The sequence below is a fragment of the Carassius auratus genome, linkage group LG45M, assembly GCF_003368295.1.
Source record: "Carassius auratus strain Wakin linkage group LG45M, ASM336829v1, whole genome shotgun sequence".
In the NCBI taxonomy this organism is placed as follows: Eukaryota; Metazoa; Chordata; class Actinopteri; order Cypriniformes; family Cyprinidae; genus Carassius; species Carassius auratus.
In genome coordinates, this window is record NC_039299.1 from 1,341,725 (window position 1) to 1,359,972 (window position 18,248).

At 38.4% G+C, this 18,248-nt stretch overlaps 2 protein-coding genes across 5 annotated transcripts in view; one reads left to right on the forward strand and one right to left on the reverse strand.

Annotated features, from left to right (window-relative positions):
- The window catches only part of LOC113068547 (desmoplakin-like), a 30,596-nt gene extending 14,506 nt beyond the window's left edge, over positions 1-16,090 (forward strand). Inside the window, exons 13-24 of one of the 2 annotated variants that reach the window (XM_026241283.1) lie at positions 167-293; positions 742-928; positions 2,306-2,481; positions 2,561-2,739; positions 5,560-5,698; positions 6,806-6,999; positions 7,078-7,240; positions 7,331-7,414; positions 8,441-8,548; positions 8,644-8,742; positions 9,537-11,363; positions 12,084-16,090. In XM_026241283.1, the coding sequence (XP_026097068.1) occupies positions 167-293; positions 742-928; positions 2,306-2,481; positions 2,561-2,739; positions 5,560-5,698; positions 6,806-6,999; positions 7,078-7,240; positions 7,331-7,414; positions 8,441-8,548; positions 8,644-8,742; positions 9,537-11,363; positions 12,084-15,347 (6,547 nt within the window). In that variant the 3' untranslated portion in view covers positions 15,348-16,090. The remainder of the gene's footprint in view (positions 1-166; positions 294-741; positions 929-2,305; positions 2,482-2,560; positions 2,740-5,559; positions 5,699-6,805; positions 7,000-7,077; positions 7,241-7,330; positions 7,415-8,440; positions 8,549-8,643; positions 8,743-9,536; positions 11,364-12,083) is intronic. The other variant, XM_026241284.1, reaches the window with a different exon arrangement.
- Positions 1-18,248, reverse strand: part of LOC113068554 (gephyrin-like) — a 1,122,288-nt gene that overhangs the window by 607,129 nt on the left and 496,911 nt on the right. The gene's annotated exons all lie outside the window — the stretch shown is intronic.

Below are 18,248 nucleotides of genomic sequence, written 5' to 3' on the forward strand. Positions count from 1 at the left end.
TAAACACATGCTCTTCGGGTTTAATCTGCGCTGTATGTGTGGGTTACACATAAACGCTGCTCCACACAAACTATTATTATCTACTTTTTTGTACTTTTTTTTTGCACGTGTTGGAAATGATTTAGTTCCTTTTTTACCATTTAACTGTGTTTGTGTTTGTTGGCAGAAACTCTCAGTATTATGAGGCTATTCTAACCGTCTGGAATCAGATGTACATCAACGTCAAGAGCATGATCTCGTGGCAGTACTGTCTGCTGGACATCAACCGCATCAATTCACTCACCATCAACATGGTAAATAAAATAAAAAAACATTTAAAAAAATTGTGAAATATTATTATAATGTACAATAAATGGTTTCTATGTGAATATCTGTTAAACTGTAATTTATTTCTGTGATGCTCCGCTGTATTTTCAGCATCATTCCTCCGGTCTTCAGTGTCACATGATCTTCAGAAATCATGAAAATATAATGATTTGATGCTCAGGATTTTATTTTTATTTTTATAATCAATGCTGAAAAGTGTAAAAAGTTCATATTTGTGTGGAAATCATAATGCATTTTATTTTTCATGTTTAATAATAAAAACCATCTACATATAATTAATTCTAGGCATGTTAGACACGTTACTCTCGCTGCACACAGAATGTGCATTAGTGTATTTGTTCATTTAGCAAAACAAATGCCGTTCGCTTGCACTGCATTAAAACTGACAGGCGTTTTGTCTTTGTTTGTGTGCAGCTTTCCAAAATGAGTCCGGAGGAGTACAACAGCATCATGAGAAGTTTAGAGATGCACTTCCAGGAGTTCAAGAAGCACTCGCAGGGTTCAGAGCTGTTCGCGGCCGAAGACCAGAAACAGATGGAGAGCCAGTTCACAGGAGCCCAGCAGCACTACAACAAGCTGGTGGTGGATCTGCCTGCGTACGGTCAGTCTGCGTCACATAGAGAAAACATGCATTCAATTCGAAAATCCTGTTTTCTGAAAAATGAAGGGTGTTCGTGCTTAAAGCAAGACAAAAATGTTTGTGAGTGGGTCCGAAAAATCATCTTTGAATTAAGTTGTAAGCATAAACACAAGCTTAATAATAGTCATGTTTGTTTTTAAGTAAATGTGTGGTTTTTTAAATAATATTAAGATATTAATAATGGAAATTTATATCTTCTTAATTTCTAATTATAGTTAAAAGAAGACACATTTGTTGCTATAGTGTTCAAGTTACATATTAAGACTTGTTTTAACAAAATATATCTCGAATTACATTTATTTTTCTTATCCAACCAATAGTTGATTTTTTTTGTTATTGTTGTTTTAAGCATAAATAATTAAATATATATATATATATATTACTGGTTAAATTAATAATTATGGATTTTTTTTCTTATCAAGGCAGCATTTATTTTATCAAAATATTTTTATGTAATATTTTATAGAAATATTATTTAATACTTATATTATATAATATATTCTTTTTTAATTATTAGATCATATAAATATTATTTTTGCGGAAACCATGATGCACTAACATTCCAAAGTTTATGAAAAAAAATAAAAATTTTCTTGTTGGAAAAAAATTGTGAGATCTATGCAATAAAGAAAAAACTTTATAAAAAGATTGTTTCCCGCTTAAAGCCAATATTAATATGCAATTTTGCTTATCAAATACATTTTTGGTAAAAAGGCAAAAATAATATATAATATTTACATATAATAATATAATTAATAATATGAATAATAAATAACAATTCAGAAAAATCTAAATATTATTATAAATTATATATATATATATATATATATATATATATATATATATATATATATATATATGTATGTATATATATATGTATGTGTGTGTGTATGTACCGTATGTTACCTACATAAAAAAATACAAATTTTATGAATGCAATCCAATTATTCTAATAGCCATATTTAGTTAAATAAATAACATAACATCTACAACATTTTAGCAAATTGCCACACACTTGAAAAATCACGTTTTATTTGTTTAAGTATTAAATATTTAATACAAATTAATACAATTTGTAAAATTATTTAAATGCATTTATAAAAATATTATTATTTTATTATTATTATTATTTTTTTACTTCAAGACAATCAGAAATCATTTGTTCACAGCCAAAAATAAAGTTTACAAAATCAAGTTTCTTTCTTCTATTGAACATAAAAAGATATTTTAAAGAATGTTGTAATTGATGAATGTATGAATGTAATTAGTAATGTAAAACAAGTCAGAAATAACGAGAATGTGCTGTTCAACGTGGTGAATGTGTTGTGTGTGTGTCAGCGGCTCGAGGAGAGGGCTCTGAATTCGCGGCGGCGGTGAGTGTCAGACTACTGAACGAGCTCAGTGCTCTCCGATTCAAGCTGGACGCCGCAGACTCGTCCCTCGTCACGTTCCTGTACATCCCGTTAAGACAGGACGCGCCGGAGGAGTGCGAGCGGCCCATCGCCAGCACACAGGTGACCAGCGCACCTCACGCCCTCAGCTCAGAGTCTCGTCTCCGAGAGCCACGGTTTCTCACCGAGCGTCTGTGTGCAGGTCTTTCAGAGGGACGTGCAGATGCTGAAGACAGAGTTCCTGAGCCTGAGAAACAGCGTGCAGACCGAGCTCAAAGACGCATCGGACAGTGATAAAGCCAGATACCTGCACGCACAGCTGGAGCTCATTAACCAGAGACTAGATCAGCTGGAGAGCTACACCACGACACACCTGCACAGGTACACCACACACACAACAGATGGAGAACCACACCACCGCACACCCGCACAGGAACACCACACACAACAGATGGAGAGCTACACCCACACCCGCACAGGAACACCACACACAACAGATGGAGAGCTACACCGCCGCACACCCGCACAGGTACACCACACACAACAGATGGAGAGCCACACCACCGCACACCCGCACAGGTACACCACACACAACAGATGGAGAACTACACCACTGCACACCCGCACAGGTACACCACACACAACAGATGGAGAGCCACACCACCGCACACCCGCACAGGTACACCACACACAACAGATGGAGAGCCACACCACCGCACACCTGCACAGGTACACCACACACAACAGATGGAGAGCCACACCACCGCACACCCGCACAGGTACACCACACACAACAGATGGAGAGCTACACCACCGCACACCCGCACAGGTACACCACACACAACAGATGGAGAGCCACACCACCGCACACCTGCACAGGTACACCACACACAACAGATGGAGAGCCACACCACCGCACACCCGCACAGGTACACCACACACAACAGATGGAGAGCCACACCACCGCACACCCGCACAGGTACACCACACACAACAGATGGAGAGCCACACCACCGCACACCCGCACAGGTACACCACACACAACAGATGGAGAGCTACACCACCGCACACCCGCACAGGTACACCACACACAACAGATGGAGAGCTACACCACGACACACCCGCACAGGTACACCACACACAACAGATGGAGAGCTACACCACGACACACACGCACAGGTACACCACACACAACAGCTGTAGAGCCACACCACCGCACACCTGCACAGGTACACCACACACAACAGATGGAGAGCCACACCACCGCACACCCGCACAGGTACACCACACACAACAGCTGTAGAGCCACACCACCGCACACCTGCACAGGTACACCACACACAACAGATGGAGAGCCACACCACCGCACACCCGCACAGGTACACCACACACAACAGCTGTAGAGCCACACCACCGCACACCCGCACAGGTACACCACACACAACAGCTGTAGAGCCACACCACCGCACACCTGCACAGGTACACCACACACAACAGCTGTAGAGCCACACCGCCGCACACCCGCACAGGTACACCACACACAACAGATGGAGAGCCACACCACCGCACACCCGCACAGGTACACCACACACAACAGCTGTAGAGCCACACCACCGCACACCTGCACAGGTACACCACACACAACAGATGGAGAGCCACACCACCGCACACCTGCACAGGTACACCACACACAACAGATGGAGAACTACACCACTGCACACCCGCACAGGAACACCACACACAACAGCTGGAGAGCTACACCACCGCACACCCGCACAGGTACACCACACACAACAGCTGTAGAGCCACACCACCGCACACACGCACAGGTACACCACACACAACAGCTGTAGAGCCACACCGCCGCACACCCGCACAGGTACACCACACACAACAGATGGAGAACTACACCACTGCACACCCGCACAGGTACACCACACACAACAGCTGGAGAGCTACACCACCGCACACCCGCACAGGTACACCACACACAACAGCTGTAGAGCCACACCACCGCACACACGCACAGGTACACCACACACAACAGCTGTAGAGCCACACCGCCGCACACCCGCACAGGTACACCACACACAACAGATGGAGAACTACATCACTGCACACCCGCACAGGTACACCACACACAACAGATGGAGAGCCACACCGCCGCACACCCGCACAGGTACACCACACACAACAGATGGAGCTCACAAGAAGGACACGAAACTAACAAGTTTGTGGTCGGGTTTAATGAAGAAGTCTTAGAAGTTTATTTGATCAGAAATACAGTCATATTGTGGAATGTTTTGATAATACAATCTCAAAGAATATATTATAATATTATGACAATTTCAAATAAGCTTTCAATTTTAATGTTTATTAAAATTTAAGTTGAAATAATTTATTTGAATATGTATTTTCATGTATTATAATTATTAAACATTTAAAAATAGTTTTCTATTTAAACTTTTGTTATATTTGTTATTATATATTAGTTTCAAATAACTTTGTATCTGAATATATATATATATATATATTACAATAGAATATGATTATATATTAGAATATTAGAAATGCAATTTAAAATAACTTTTCTTTTTGAATATATATATTATATATAATTGATTTATATGTGTTTTATTTTATTTTATATATTTAAAATGATTAAATTATTATTATTATTATTATTATTTTTATTTTAAATCAAGAAAAACTGAACAAGTCATTTGCCTGCAGTCCTTAAGTGTTGTTAACTCTACAATAAAAGCTTATAATTTATTAAATTATATTTTGCTTCTCGAGTACATTTATGTTATAAAAAAAAAAAAGAAGAAGAAAAAAACAGAATATTAAGGAACATTTCTCAGCTACATTTATATTGTTTTTAGGGAAATTCCTCAAAAACATGGCAACAATTTCTAATAATATATATATTTAAATTATTTAAATTATTTATTATAGAATTATTTTATTTTATATTTTTCATTTTATTTTATATATTTAAAATATATATATTTTAGTATAATTACATTTCGATATTATTATATAATTATAATTACAAGTTAATTGAATATATATATATATATTATAATTATTATTTATTTAACTATATTATTAGTATATTATCATAATATATTATAAATTATAATCTATTATGTAATATACATTTTTATTATATATATTATAAAAATTTCTGTGTTTCAGGCTGAATTTACTGAAGTCTCTGCTGAAAGATCTGCTGAAAGCTGAAGATGTGGTGAAGGTTTATGAAGCTCGACTGATAGAGAAAGACACGGCGTCGCTCGATCCAGACGAGGTGCACAAATACCAGAAAGTGCTTCAGGTGATCATTACCAGACTTTATGCATTCATATATATGTATTTATGTGTGTGTGTGTGTGTTTAAATCAAGAAAACCAGAACATGTTATTAGCATACAGCCCTTACTGTAAATGCAGTTCACTAATAAAATCTAATACCTAATGGAATTTTTCTTTTTAGTTATATTTATGCTGGTTTAATGATGTTCATGGAACACAAGGCAAAAAATACTGATAATAATATTTATTTTAATAAAAATAAACTCTTTAATAACTTTAATAAACTCTTTAATAAAAGCAAATATCTTAAATTAAACTCAGGATATTTTCCCTTAAAGGAAAAAATCATGCTTATGTTGTTTTTAGGATATTTCTCGAAAACAAGGCAACAAATTCTGATAACATATTTTTTCAATTATTTCAATTATTTATTGTAGAATTATTTTTTTATTTTATATATTTTTTATTTTATTTTATATATTTAAAATGATTAAATTATATATTTTGCTTCTCGAATAAATCAAGAAAAACAGTCATTTGCCTGCAGTCCTCAAGTGTTTTTAACTCTACAAAAGAGATAATAATTTATTAAATTATATTTTGCTTCTCGAGTACATTTATGTTATTAAAAAAAAAGAAGAAGAAAAAAAAAACAGAATATTAAGGAACATTTATCAGGTACATTTATATTGTTTTTAGGGAAAATCCTTGAAAACATGGCAACATATTCTAATAATATATATTTTTTAATTATTTAAATTATTTATTATATAATTATTTTAATATTTTTTATTATATTTATTAAAATATTTTCATTATTATAATAATTTTTTTCATCAAGAAAAACAGAACAAGTAATCTTGTAATAAATATATAATATATTATAAATATATGCAATTTTTGCTTTTCAAATCTATTTAATATGTTTTAGATATTTCTGGAAATCTAGGCCAAAAATTCTAAAAGTTTTTTAATAATATAATAATTTTTTTATTACTTAAAATGAGATATTATTCTGAGAATTATTTTTTTTAAATATATTAAATGTATATATAAAATTGCTATTTAAAAGAAAAAGAAAAGAGTCCTTTGTGTGCATGACCTAACAAGTGCTGTTCCTCTAAACCCAGAGTATGCGCACTGATTTGGAGCAGAAGCAGGATTTGCTTAATTCGCTGGTGGCCAATTTCAATAAAGTCCAGCAGTACAACGACCAGACGGATCAGGGCCGTTACAAGTGCATCATCAACCTCTCTCAGTACGCCGAGCACTTCAACCAGCTGTCAGACCGCTGGAAACGCACCCAGATACAGATCAACAACAGGTCAGATCCTCCATCCCGAACATAACATCTATCTAGTGTATCACCTGAACGTGTGCACTAATGAGGCTGTCTGCTCAGGCTGGAGGATCTGGACGCTTACCTGCCGAATCTACAGCGATACATGGAGTCTAGCTCTCGTCTCAGCGGCTGGATCGACCAAACCCAGCGACAGATCGATGCTCAGCATCACGTCAAGACGGAGGACTTCACAGTTTACACACAGCTGCTCAACCAACAGAAAGTGAGTCTGGAAAGTGTGCATTTGAGAGGCACTAAAACCATCACTAAAGTTTGAGTAGATTTTTATAATGCTGTTTTCTAATGTGTGCAGGCGTTAAACTCTGATATAAAGGCGAAGAGAGAGCTGCTGGAGACAGTGCAGAAAGATGGAGAAACCTGCATAAACGCCATCAAGGTATTCAACCTACAGTTACCCAAACAATGATGATTTGTATAGTAGTTAAAACATCAAATGATAATAATTTGTGTAGTTTTTGTCTCTGACATGACTTAGCAACAATAACAGTGGAAGCTAATTCCGTATTTTCTAATAATATTACCAAGGGGTTACATGTATATTGAAAATAGAAGGAGACCTAGGACGGATCCTTGTGGCACTCCATATTAACAACACTTTACAATAAGGTTTCATTTGTTCAAATACTAATTTTAGATCATGTTAATATTTAGCCTCTTAACTTTATTAATACTATTTAATCGCCCTAACATGAACTAACCAGGATTGTTATATTTAACTAAAACTGAAACTAAAATTAAAACCATTAAAAAACATTTTGGTTACTTGAAATAAAATAAATGCTACCTGAAAAAAAAAAATCAATATATAATTTTTTTTTCTTAAGCAGGTTGCAGCATTTTTCATTTAAATTGATTAACATGATGCACTAAAATATGTAAAACTGAAATAAAAATGTATAAGACTATATGTACATAAAGGCTAATAAAATTGACAAAAACTCAACAAAAATCCTAAAATGAAAATGGAAACAGATATCAACAACAAACAATATCACTGACGTTAACAAAGATGATTAAATACTGTAATAAATGTATTGCTCATTCTTATGTAATGCATGCCAGCTAAAGGGAACTTATTGTAAAGTGTTAAGATATCTATTACAAAAGTTTGTTGTTGTTGTTTTTTTGCTGTGATTTTGAATTGTAATATGCTTTGTGGGCTACTCACAGGTTGTTGACCAAATAATAATAATAATAATAATAAACGACATGATTACCCAGCTCTGATCTGCTAAATGCGATTATAAGACACGAAGATATTATAAATATTAACATGTGGCCATGTGAAAAACCAAATACATATTCAGTCATTGTTTTATGCGACTGCTGTAGCTTGCAACCTCATTAGATCTAATTTCTGATCTGACGGCATTTATTAATAATGTGAGCTGTGTCTCTGTAGAACTATGAGCTTGAGTTTGCAACTTACAGCGCTGGACTGGAAACTTTGCTCAACATCCCCATCAGAAGGACTGTGCTTCAGTCACCATCTTCCAGCATTTCAGAAGAGGTACGCCTACAAACACACGCTTTCCCAGCACCTCTGTTCTTGCAATGTTGCTTGATTATAACGTTATATTTTTTGTGCTTATCTTTGTCCCCCAGGTCTCATCTCTGAATGCGCACTATTTCGAATTGCTCACCCGTTCAAACGATTACTACAAACTTCTTATGGCTTCCCAGAAGAACATGGAAGAACTGAAGGTATATACACACACTGTGGTTTTGATTAAATTACAAAATTAAGACTGCATTAATATCTTTTTACAGTGACAATTTTTTCTCCTCAAAACTTTTTTTACAGTAAAATTTTTTTTATAATTTTTTATTTAAAATATATATATATATATATATATATAGATAGATAGATAGATAGATAGATAGATATTAAATACATTACATTTTTAAATACTTGTAATCAAATTACAGTTACTTTTTTATGGATTACATAATTAAATACTTCAATTACATACAAATAAATACTTTTTAGTAAGCATTTTATTTTGATTGTTGTTATTTTAAAAAATTTATTACAGTTTTAAATAAAATTTATAATTTTAATTTTATATTTTAAATATTTAATTAGCTTTTCATTAAACTCACAAACCGCCTGAATTTCCTTCATGAACACCAGTTTAAGAAACTTTTACATAATGTTTAATGCACTTTATGTTGTTAATAAGAACGAATGGAATCTGTTTTCTTTTATATATATTCTTTGTATTTTTATATCAATATGGTACGATCCAATCAAAATCGACTTCACAAGTCATCAAAAAATAGTCTGAATATATTATTTAAAATGTCAAATGTAATGGATTATGTCAGTCACTACAGTTTTTGTCTATCATTTGGAAACAGTAATGGACTACAATTTGTAAGTAATCTACCCAACTCTGATCATATAAATGTATATCTCAAGTTTTTGGCCAAATTGAGTATTTTTTTTACAAATGCCAAATGGCAATTTAAATGAATTTTAAAATTTGTTTTTGCAGATGCGGAATACCAGGATTGAGCTTCTCGAGGAGGAACTTGAGCAGCTGAGAGATGCCATTAAGGATCACACTTCAACGAATGCATCTTTGCAGCAGGCTCTTCTGAAATATCAGCAAGAGCTGAATGAATCGCAGACACACCTGCTATCTCTGGAAGAAGTGAAGAGGACCGAGACTTTGAAGTGCATGGCTACACAGGACAGCCTGGACTCTTCAACCAATCGCCTTCAAGAGCTAACGGATGAAGTACGTCGCCTCAAACTCCAGTTGGACGATATGGAGAGGAAGAAAAAAATTGTGGAAGAGCGCTACATGTTTTTGCAGGAAGAACACGATGAAACCATGCGCAAGAAAATCAAGGAACTGGAGCAGGCCAGCTGGGCCAAGATGGAGCTGGAAAAGACGGTGTCTGACAGGACTCAAGAGCTGGATCGTCTACGAAGGGAGTTGGAAGACGAGGCTCGGCGCGTCAAGGAGGCGCAGGCAGAGCTGGCAAAGGTAAGGCAGGAGCACAACACAGAGATACGAGAGGTGAAACAGACCTACGAATCTCAAATCCTCGTTACTCAGACCAGCATGCAGAAGCTTTCGCAGCAGAAAGAAAGTGAGGCTGCTTCCATGCGTCTGGAGATTGAAAGATTAGAGGGAGAATCTAGGGAGTTAAAGGAGCAGATGCAAGGACTTCATATCTCCCTCAGCCAGAAGGAGGTTCAGAGCAAGCACCTAGAAGAGGAGGTCCAGAGACTTAGAGCTGTAAGTACAGAGGAAGGCCAAAAGAGGCATGAGCTTGAATCTCAAGTCCAGTTGTTGCTTAGCCAGAAGCGTGAAGCAGACAACAAAACAAGAGAGGTACAGGAGAGCTCCAGTCGGGCACTGCAAGAAAAGAGTAGTGAGATCAACCGTCTCTCACGCTCTCTAGAAGAGGAGCAACGTCTGAAAAGATCTTTCGAGGCTGAGACCAGGCGACTGGAGGAGGAGTTGGCCGACCTCAAAACGAAGAATGAAAACTGTAATGTGGAGTTGGTGAAACTGCGCTCTTCCCACCAGGAGTTGAGCCTCATCCGGGTGGAGCTGGAGGCCTATGGTCTTGAGAAGGGCCGGTCTGAACAGACTATCGCGCACCTCCAAAACCGCATTCAAGAGCTCCAGCAGGAGCTGAAGCAGCTGGAAAGTGATTTGGAGAAGCAGCAGCAAGTGGTGGAAGAGGAGGCCAGCAAGCGCAGGAGAACAGAGGCACAACTTGAAAAGAGTAGCCAGACCATGAGGGAGTACGCCACGACGATCACCAAGCTGCGCAAGAGCCAGGAAGAAACGAATCTTGAAGCCAAACATGCGGATGAAGAATGCAAGCAGCTGAAGGAGGCTCTAGACCGTGCCTTAAAGGAGCACAAAGCATCTTCTCAGAGCCTCGCTGCCTTGAAAGCCGAGATGAACACTTTGAAACTACAGCTGACACAGGAGCAGGGGCGCGTCCAAGACGCCAACCAGCGCTATGAGGCTCTTCAACGCACCATGGAGGAGAAGACTTGTGCATTAAACATAGGAACTGCTGAAACTGAGCGTCTGCAAACGCTCAACGAAACCCTTTCCAAAGATCGCCACCGCCTGGAGGAGGAGTTACACTCTTTGCGTCTAGAATATGATGATCTGCTCAAAAACAAGAAGCTTCGAGATCGGGAAACGACTGAGCAAATCGCAGCTTTGCAGAAGCAGCTCGAGTCCAGTCAGCGTGCCGGTGCAGAGCATGACAGGCTTATGCGACAGCTCTCGCGAGAGAGAGAGAAACTGCAAGTGGAGATAGAAAATGTGCAAAAACAAGCCAGAGAGGTACTAGGATAACTAGAAACTAGAGATCTCTAGTTCAGTCGTTAAGATGCGTAGATTTAGTTAGCGGCATGCATCGCTCTCTCACGCTTCATGCTGTAAATTGTCACTGTCTTGACATGCAAATATGTCCCTAAAGCAATCTGTCATATTTTTACATTTCTTAATGTGCACGTTCTACTTATTTCCTGCACCACACCCTGCACTTTGCATCTTAATACATGCCTGTGTGGTTTGTCCTTGGCATGCATCCATGCTGCATGCTTGTTTTGCATAACAGCATCCATTGCATACATGATAAACCACATTCAAGGCATATCAATGTACCCTCTATTGTTCGTGGCGCCCTCTGTGATTTTTAGAAAACGCATAGCAAACCCTGCTCCTGGTGGGCTACCATGGTGCAGATTTGAGCTCCAACCCTAATCAAACACCCCCATACTAGCTAATCAAAGTGTTCAGGATAACAAGAAAGTGTGTTGGAGCTGGGATGGATCTTCCAGGACCAGGGTTGGCTACATCTGCTTTAGAAGCTAAGACATGTCGTTAGCTTGAAAACCAATTGGTTTTGTTTTGTGATAGTCAATGAATGATAAATCATTGTCATTTCAATAACAAATCAATGTCCTATCTGGAAATTCATACACAGAATTATCATCTTAAATACTGTAAAGTATGTTTTAAATGACACCAATAATTTTCTCTTTTTGCCTTTTGTTGCAGACTTCCTCTGTGATCCAAAAATCCCAACATGAGTTCAGCAGCCTGCAGCAAGAGCGGGATGACCAAATTAAGAAATTGGCTGCAATGGAACAGGAAATTATCCGCTTAAAAAACCTGGAAGACGAACTAACCCGTATCAAACTCTCACTGGAATCAGAACTGCGATTCAAATCACAACTGCAGGAGGACAATGAGAAGATCAAAAAGGATTTTACCCAGTGGAAGACCAAATGTGCAACTCACGAGGAGCAAATTCGAAAGCACAACTCAGAGCGCTCTGGTCTGGAGAGCCAATTTAATTCTGTCAAGTCTGAGATGGAGAGGCTGAGGATGCAACTGAGTGAAACCGATGAACGCTACAGGCTGCTCTTGCAGAAATCGGAACGAGAGAGAGCAGAGATGCAGGCAGAACGAGACTCGCAGGAGAAGGAGGTTTTAAGACTGCAGCGGAAGCCAGATGGTGCTACCAAATACACTCAGACAGACCTAACGGATCCCTCCTCACTGGTCTTCGAAGGTGTCCGCAAGAACGTAACGGCTCAGCAGCTGCATGACTGTGGTGTGATTGACAAGGTTACATTTGAGCAGTTGATGAAAGGCCAGCGAACTGTCGAGGATGTATCTGTTGATATCAGGCTCAATCTTAAAGGCACTGGAGCCATTTCGGGGCTGGCAGCAGGACCTAAAGGCAAAATGACCTTCACCGAGGCCAAAAAACAAAAGTTGATTTCGGACGAGAGTGGAAACATGTTACTGGAGGCTCAGGCTGCCACAGGGTACATCATAGACCCCAGAGCTAATGTGAGGATGACGGTTGAGGAGGCTTGTCTGAATGGGCTTGTGGATGAAGCTGACAAGAAACAACTGTTGATTGCAGAGGCCGCCTGTGTTGGGTTCAGGGATCCCAAAACTATGAAACTCTTGCCAGTTTGCCAAGCCATGAAGAAAGGAATAGTTAACCGAGAAACAGCTCTGCGTCTCCTGCAGGCACAAGAGGCGGCCGGAGGCATCATTGATCCCGTCCTTAGCGTCTATGTTTCTAAAGATACCGCTATGGACCGTGACCTTGTTGATGAGGATCTCTATCAAGCTCTAAATGCGAAACCAAACTGCTATATTGATCCTGACGATGGCCTGCATGCCAGCTATGTTACAATCAAGAAGCGATGCAAGGCTGATCTCAGCACTAGCTTGCTCCTGCTTCCGGCTCCAGAGAAACCCATAACTGTACCGGGGCTGCGGCACGAAGTTAACGTGACGGATCTGGTGGATGCAAAATTGCTGCAACCTTCGGATGTAGATAATTTGAGAGAGGGCAAGATTACCAGCCGTGATATTGAACACAGGCTTCGGGCTTATCTCCGAGGGTCAACCTGCATTGCTGGGATTTATGACGAGGCCAACGACTGCACATTGCCCATCTACCAGGCCATGAAGCAAGGGCTTCTGCGACAAGGCACTACCTTGGAGCTTCTGGAGGCCCAGGCTGCCTCGGGATTCATTATTGATCCAATCAGCAATGAATACTACACAGTCGAGGAGGCTTGTAAGAATGGACTGGTGGGAGTGGAGTTTAAAGACAAGCTTCTGTCTGCAGAGAGAGCAGTAACTGGGTACAAAGACCCAGGCACCAACAAGATGATCTCCCTATTTGAAGCCATTGAGCGTGGTATCATAGAGAAAGGTCATGGCATTCGCCTGCTGGAGGCTCAGATTGCAAGTGGTGGCATCATTGACCCTAAAAACAGTCACCGAATTGATGTCGATGTGGCGTACCAAAGGAGCTACTTTGATGAAGAGATGAACCAGATTCTGAAAGATGAAGGAGATGACACAAAGGGTTTCTTCGACCCAAACACAGAAGACAATTTGACGTACTTGGAGCTGAAGAGCCGTTGTATTCCAGATAAGAAGACGGGGCTAGTGCTTCTGCCTCTTTACGATAAGAAAAAGATGCAGCAGAAGAACTCCACAAGGAAGCGACGAGTACTGATTGTTGATCCTGAAAGTAATAAAGAGATGACTGTGCGTGAAGCCTACGAAAAGAAACTCATAGACTACGAAACCTTCCTGGAATTGTCTCAGCAAGAGTGCGAGTGGGAAGAAACGGTAATCACTGCCCCAGATGGCTCGACCAGTACAGCTATAATGGACATGCAAACAGGGATTCAATATGATTTGAAAGAACTGCTTACTAAGGGAGTTATTGACCAAAGTGTCTTTGATAAGTATCGTTCAGGAAATCTCACCCTTACAGAACTTGCAGATATGATCACCAACAAGACGAAGATGCTCAGCAGCCCCCTCAGCTCCTCTGCCGCCTCATCAACTTTCACATCCCAAACGGCACTGAAAAGCCAGATTATTAAAACCGAAACGGTTAAAACCGAGAGCATCTCCACTCACCAATCCATTCAAGATCCAACCTCAACAAACACCGCCAAGCATGTTTCCAGCATGTCAGTCAAACTGACCCCGTTAGTGGAAATAATCGAGGAGCAGAATCCAGTTGGAGCAGTTTTTGACACAGAGAAGATGGAGAAGATCAGCATATGTGAGGCTCTGAAGAGAGGAATCATTGATTCCATCACAGCGCAACGTCTCCTGGAGGCTCAGGCTTGCACCGGAGGGATTGTGAACCCTGAAAACGGTCGCCGTGTGTCTGTTCAGGAAGCAACGCGACTTGGTGTCCTTGATGACGAAATGGCTAACAGGATAAAACCTGCCCAGAAAGCGTACATTGGTTTTGAAGATTTCAAAACCAAGCGTATGATGTCAGCCGCCGAGGCCGTCAAAGAAAAATGGCTGCCGTACGAAGCCGGCCAGCGGTTCCTCGAATTCCAGTATTTAACCGGCGGGCTGTTTGACCCAGAACATAGTTGCAGACGTTCGCTCGAGGAATCTTTGCAGCTCGGCTGGCTGGATATGAGAGCGGCTCAGAGGCTCCAGGATACACGCCACCACCCCAAGACCCTCACCTGCCCCAAGACCAAGCTGAGGATATCCTACAAGGAGGCTCTGGAAGGTTGCATGACCGAGGAGAACACGGGGGTCCGCATGCTTCCGGCCGCCACGGTTTCATCACGTGGCATCAGCAGCCCCTACAACCTCTCGAATCCAGGATCTGCTTCAGGTTCTCGGAGCGGCTCTCGAAGTGGATCCCGTAGGGGCAGCGTAGATTACACTTTATCCCCCTCTTCGTCTTCCAGATACAGCAGCTTCAGCTACAGCAGAACCTCTTTCAGCTCCAGATCACTGTCCTAAACAATCATTTTGTACTGTGCAATGCTCTATAACACAATTCTGCCCTACAAAGCAAAAAGGCAGTAACTACGCAGAGTGCAGAAGTGAGAAAAATGACTTAAAAGTTGTCCTGTCATCCAGCCTAAGTAGTTACTGTACAAACATCTACCATTTTTCTCCAAAACGACACAGATTTCAGATGTTTTGTCACATAACAAAGGATGCCTTGAATGTCATGAAAATGACAATAACTAATTTTGGACCAAAAATGCAGTTACTGTCTTTTTGCTTTGTAGGGCAGAATTATCCATCAAAGTATTTTAAGATAATATTACAAGAAAATCATTTATTATTGGAAATGTGGATGGTGTTCTTAACGAATCAGCATTTGTATTTTTTACCACCTTGTTTGGAAAACGTAAGAAGAACTAACGTTTCTTAAATCTGTGTTGAATGTATTAATACAGAACATAACACTTTTGATTTTGTTTGCTTATTCACTTTCTGGGTGTTAATCTGCTTTAAATTTTTAATAAACAGTAATGAAATTTCTTTATTACACTAGATCTTGGGTAAAGATTTCACGTTCCTATTTTGTTTTTACACTAAAACGGTTGAATTGTAGTTTTTTTCTTAAAGATTCAGTGCCTTGACTTTACCTTTGTACTAGTCTGAAAAACTCTGTGAATTTCTTTCTAACACAGTGTCTGATATTTTTTCTTACGGTTTTAATGCTCAAATAAAGGAAGACCTCATAAGATTCATGGCTCTTGTGGATGTGGTTTTTATCAAGCGGCAACCTTCCGCTCTTTCTCGTGAAACCAACACAGAAGTGGTTTTGCGTAGCCTTCTTTTCTGAAGGTCTGGAATCTATTGCAGCTTTCGTAGGCTAAGCCCCGCCCATGAGGCCGTTTGACTGACATGTCAAACAACCAATAACAGTTTGAGCGTGAGTGTGACGAGGCTGAGACTATCATGGAAGTGACTAAAACTGCAATTCATTGACTGGCCGCTAGAGGCTGGCTTCAAAATGTTGAAATGCCCAACTTTATAGCAGAAAAAAACATTTACAGCCTTGTACAAAAAATTATCTTGGTCTATATAGCTAATTTTGCTCTTCATGACAACTGTGAGTGGGGTGATTATTATTATTATTATTATTTTTCGTAACTCATCTGTTTAAATTATACTAATCCTTAAAGTTCTGCATAATTAAGGGCGTGGCTACTTGAGTGACAGGTGGATTGCCGCTGCTGTCACCGCCGTCAAACTAGGTGGGAGTGGCTTCAGCAACAAGATCCCGCCTTTTTGCCCATTTTTAATTATTCGGGAGTGAGGCGCGGCCAAGATGGCGACAGCCAGCTCCGCCCAATTAGCATTAACTAAGATTAATAAATGCTGTAGAAGGATTGTTCTTGCTTAGTTCATGTTAACTAAAGTAGTTAACTAATATTAACTAATGGAACCTTATTCTAAAGTGTTGCCAAGATTTTATATTTAATATTTTTATATTTGAGTTATTTCATGCCTAAAACAATCTAATCCAAGCCTGACCTCACATTATTTATTTTTAAACTTCAAAACTGATCATTAATGCTTTATTTCCATCCAGTTATTAGTAAGGAATTTGAAGATGTGAACTTATTTTACTGTTTTTAACATCATATATTATTTGTATAATTATTATTAAAGATAACAAAGACTAATTTTTTCATAAAGAAGGTAAGATTTTACACGCCTGTCTTTCCTATCAGCACTCCAAATATGCTGACATTAACAATGTTTGTCCTTTATGCAATAAAAACTAATCTAATTATTGACTAATCATGTTAAATAAAAAGCCAGTAAATTATCTTCAAACACTGTGGAAGGTTGTTTTTACTTCGAAATTAGTTTTTTTTAAATGAAGACACGGGTCTTTGTTTTACCTTTTAGTTCTAAAAATATTTTCCAAGCATGAAGACTTCTAATAAAATAATTGAAAGGATAAATGTTTTTTTTTTTGTGTATGGATGTGGCTGTCTTCAAGTATCCAAAAATAACCACTTTAACATATTTTGGTGACTTTAAAAACTCTGTAATAATGCATTTTGGTCAGTTTACCTGGAAGACATACATAAACATTTATATAAAAAGTAGCATAGTTTTTCATAAGAGAACATTAAAGACATTAAAAATAGGCATATCTTTTTCTTTTCTTTTTTTAATAGATATTTATTTTGTTTGAAAACTTTTCAGAGTAATATTTATGTTGTTTCAATGTTGTTTTGTTAATAGGTTTCTTAAACTTTTAAACAGTCATGAATTTAATTAAGATTTTTTTTTTTATGCATTATCCGCCTGGGACCCAGGCATTAAAAATAATAACAATATTTAAAAAAAATTTTATATATATATATATATAAAATGTGAGAATTCTGCGTTTATGTGCTGAATGTGAATTACAGTCAGATGTTTAACAGTCTGAAGTTGTAGGAATGCTGATTATTAAATATTTAAAACATGAAAATGTTAATGCTAAGATTAGTAATATATTATATAAGTGTTAGATTCTACTTGATTGCTATTTATTGCAACTGTATCTAAAAGTGTGGCGTTATTTTTTTTTAGAACATGTTCCATGATATTCTTGGTACTTTATCAATGTAATAGTATCCAGGTGACTTTTTGACAGTGTTTATAGAATAACCATCCAGATTTTTTTTTTGTTTACTCTTCCCCGAACCTTTTGGTGTGAATATATATACACACCAAAAGTTTGGAAACATTACTATATTTAATGTTTTTGGAAGACGTTTCTTCTGCTCATCAAGCCTGCATTTATTTGATCAAAAATACAGAAAAAACAGTAATATTGTGGTATATTATTACAACTTAAAATAATAGTTTTCTATTTGAATATACTTAAAAAAATAATTTATT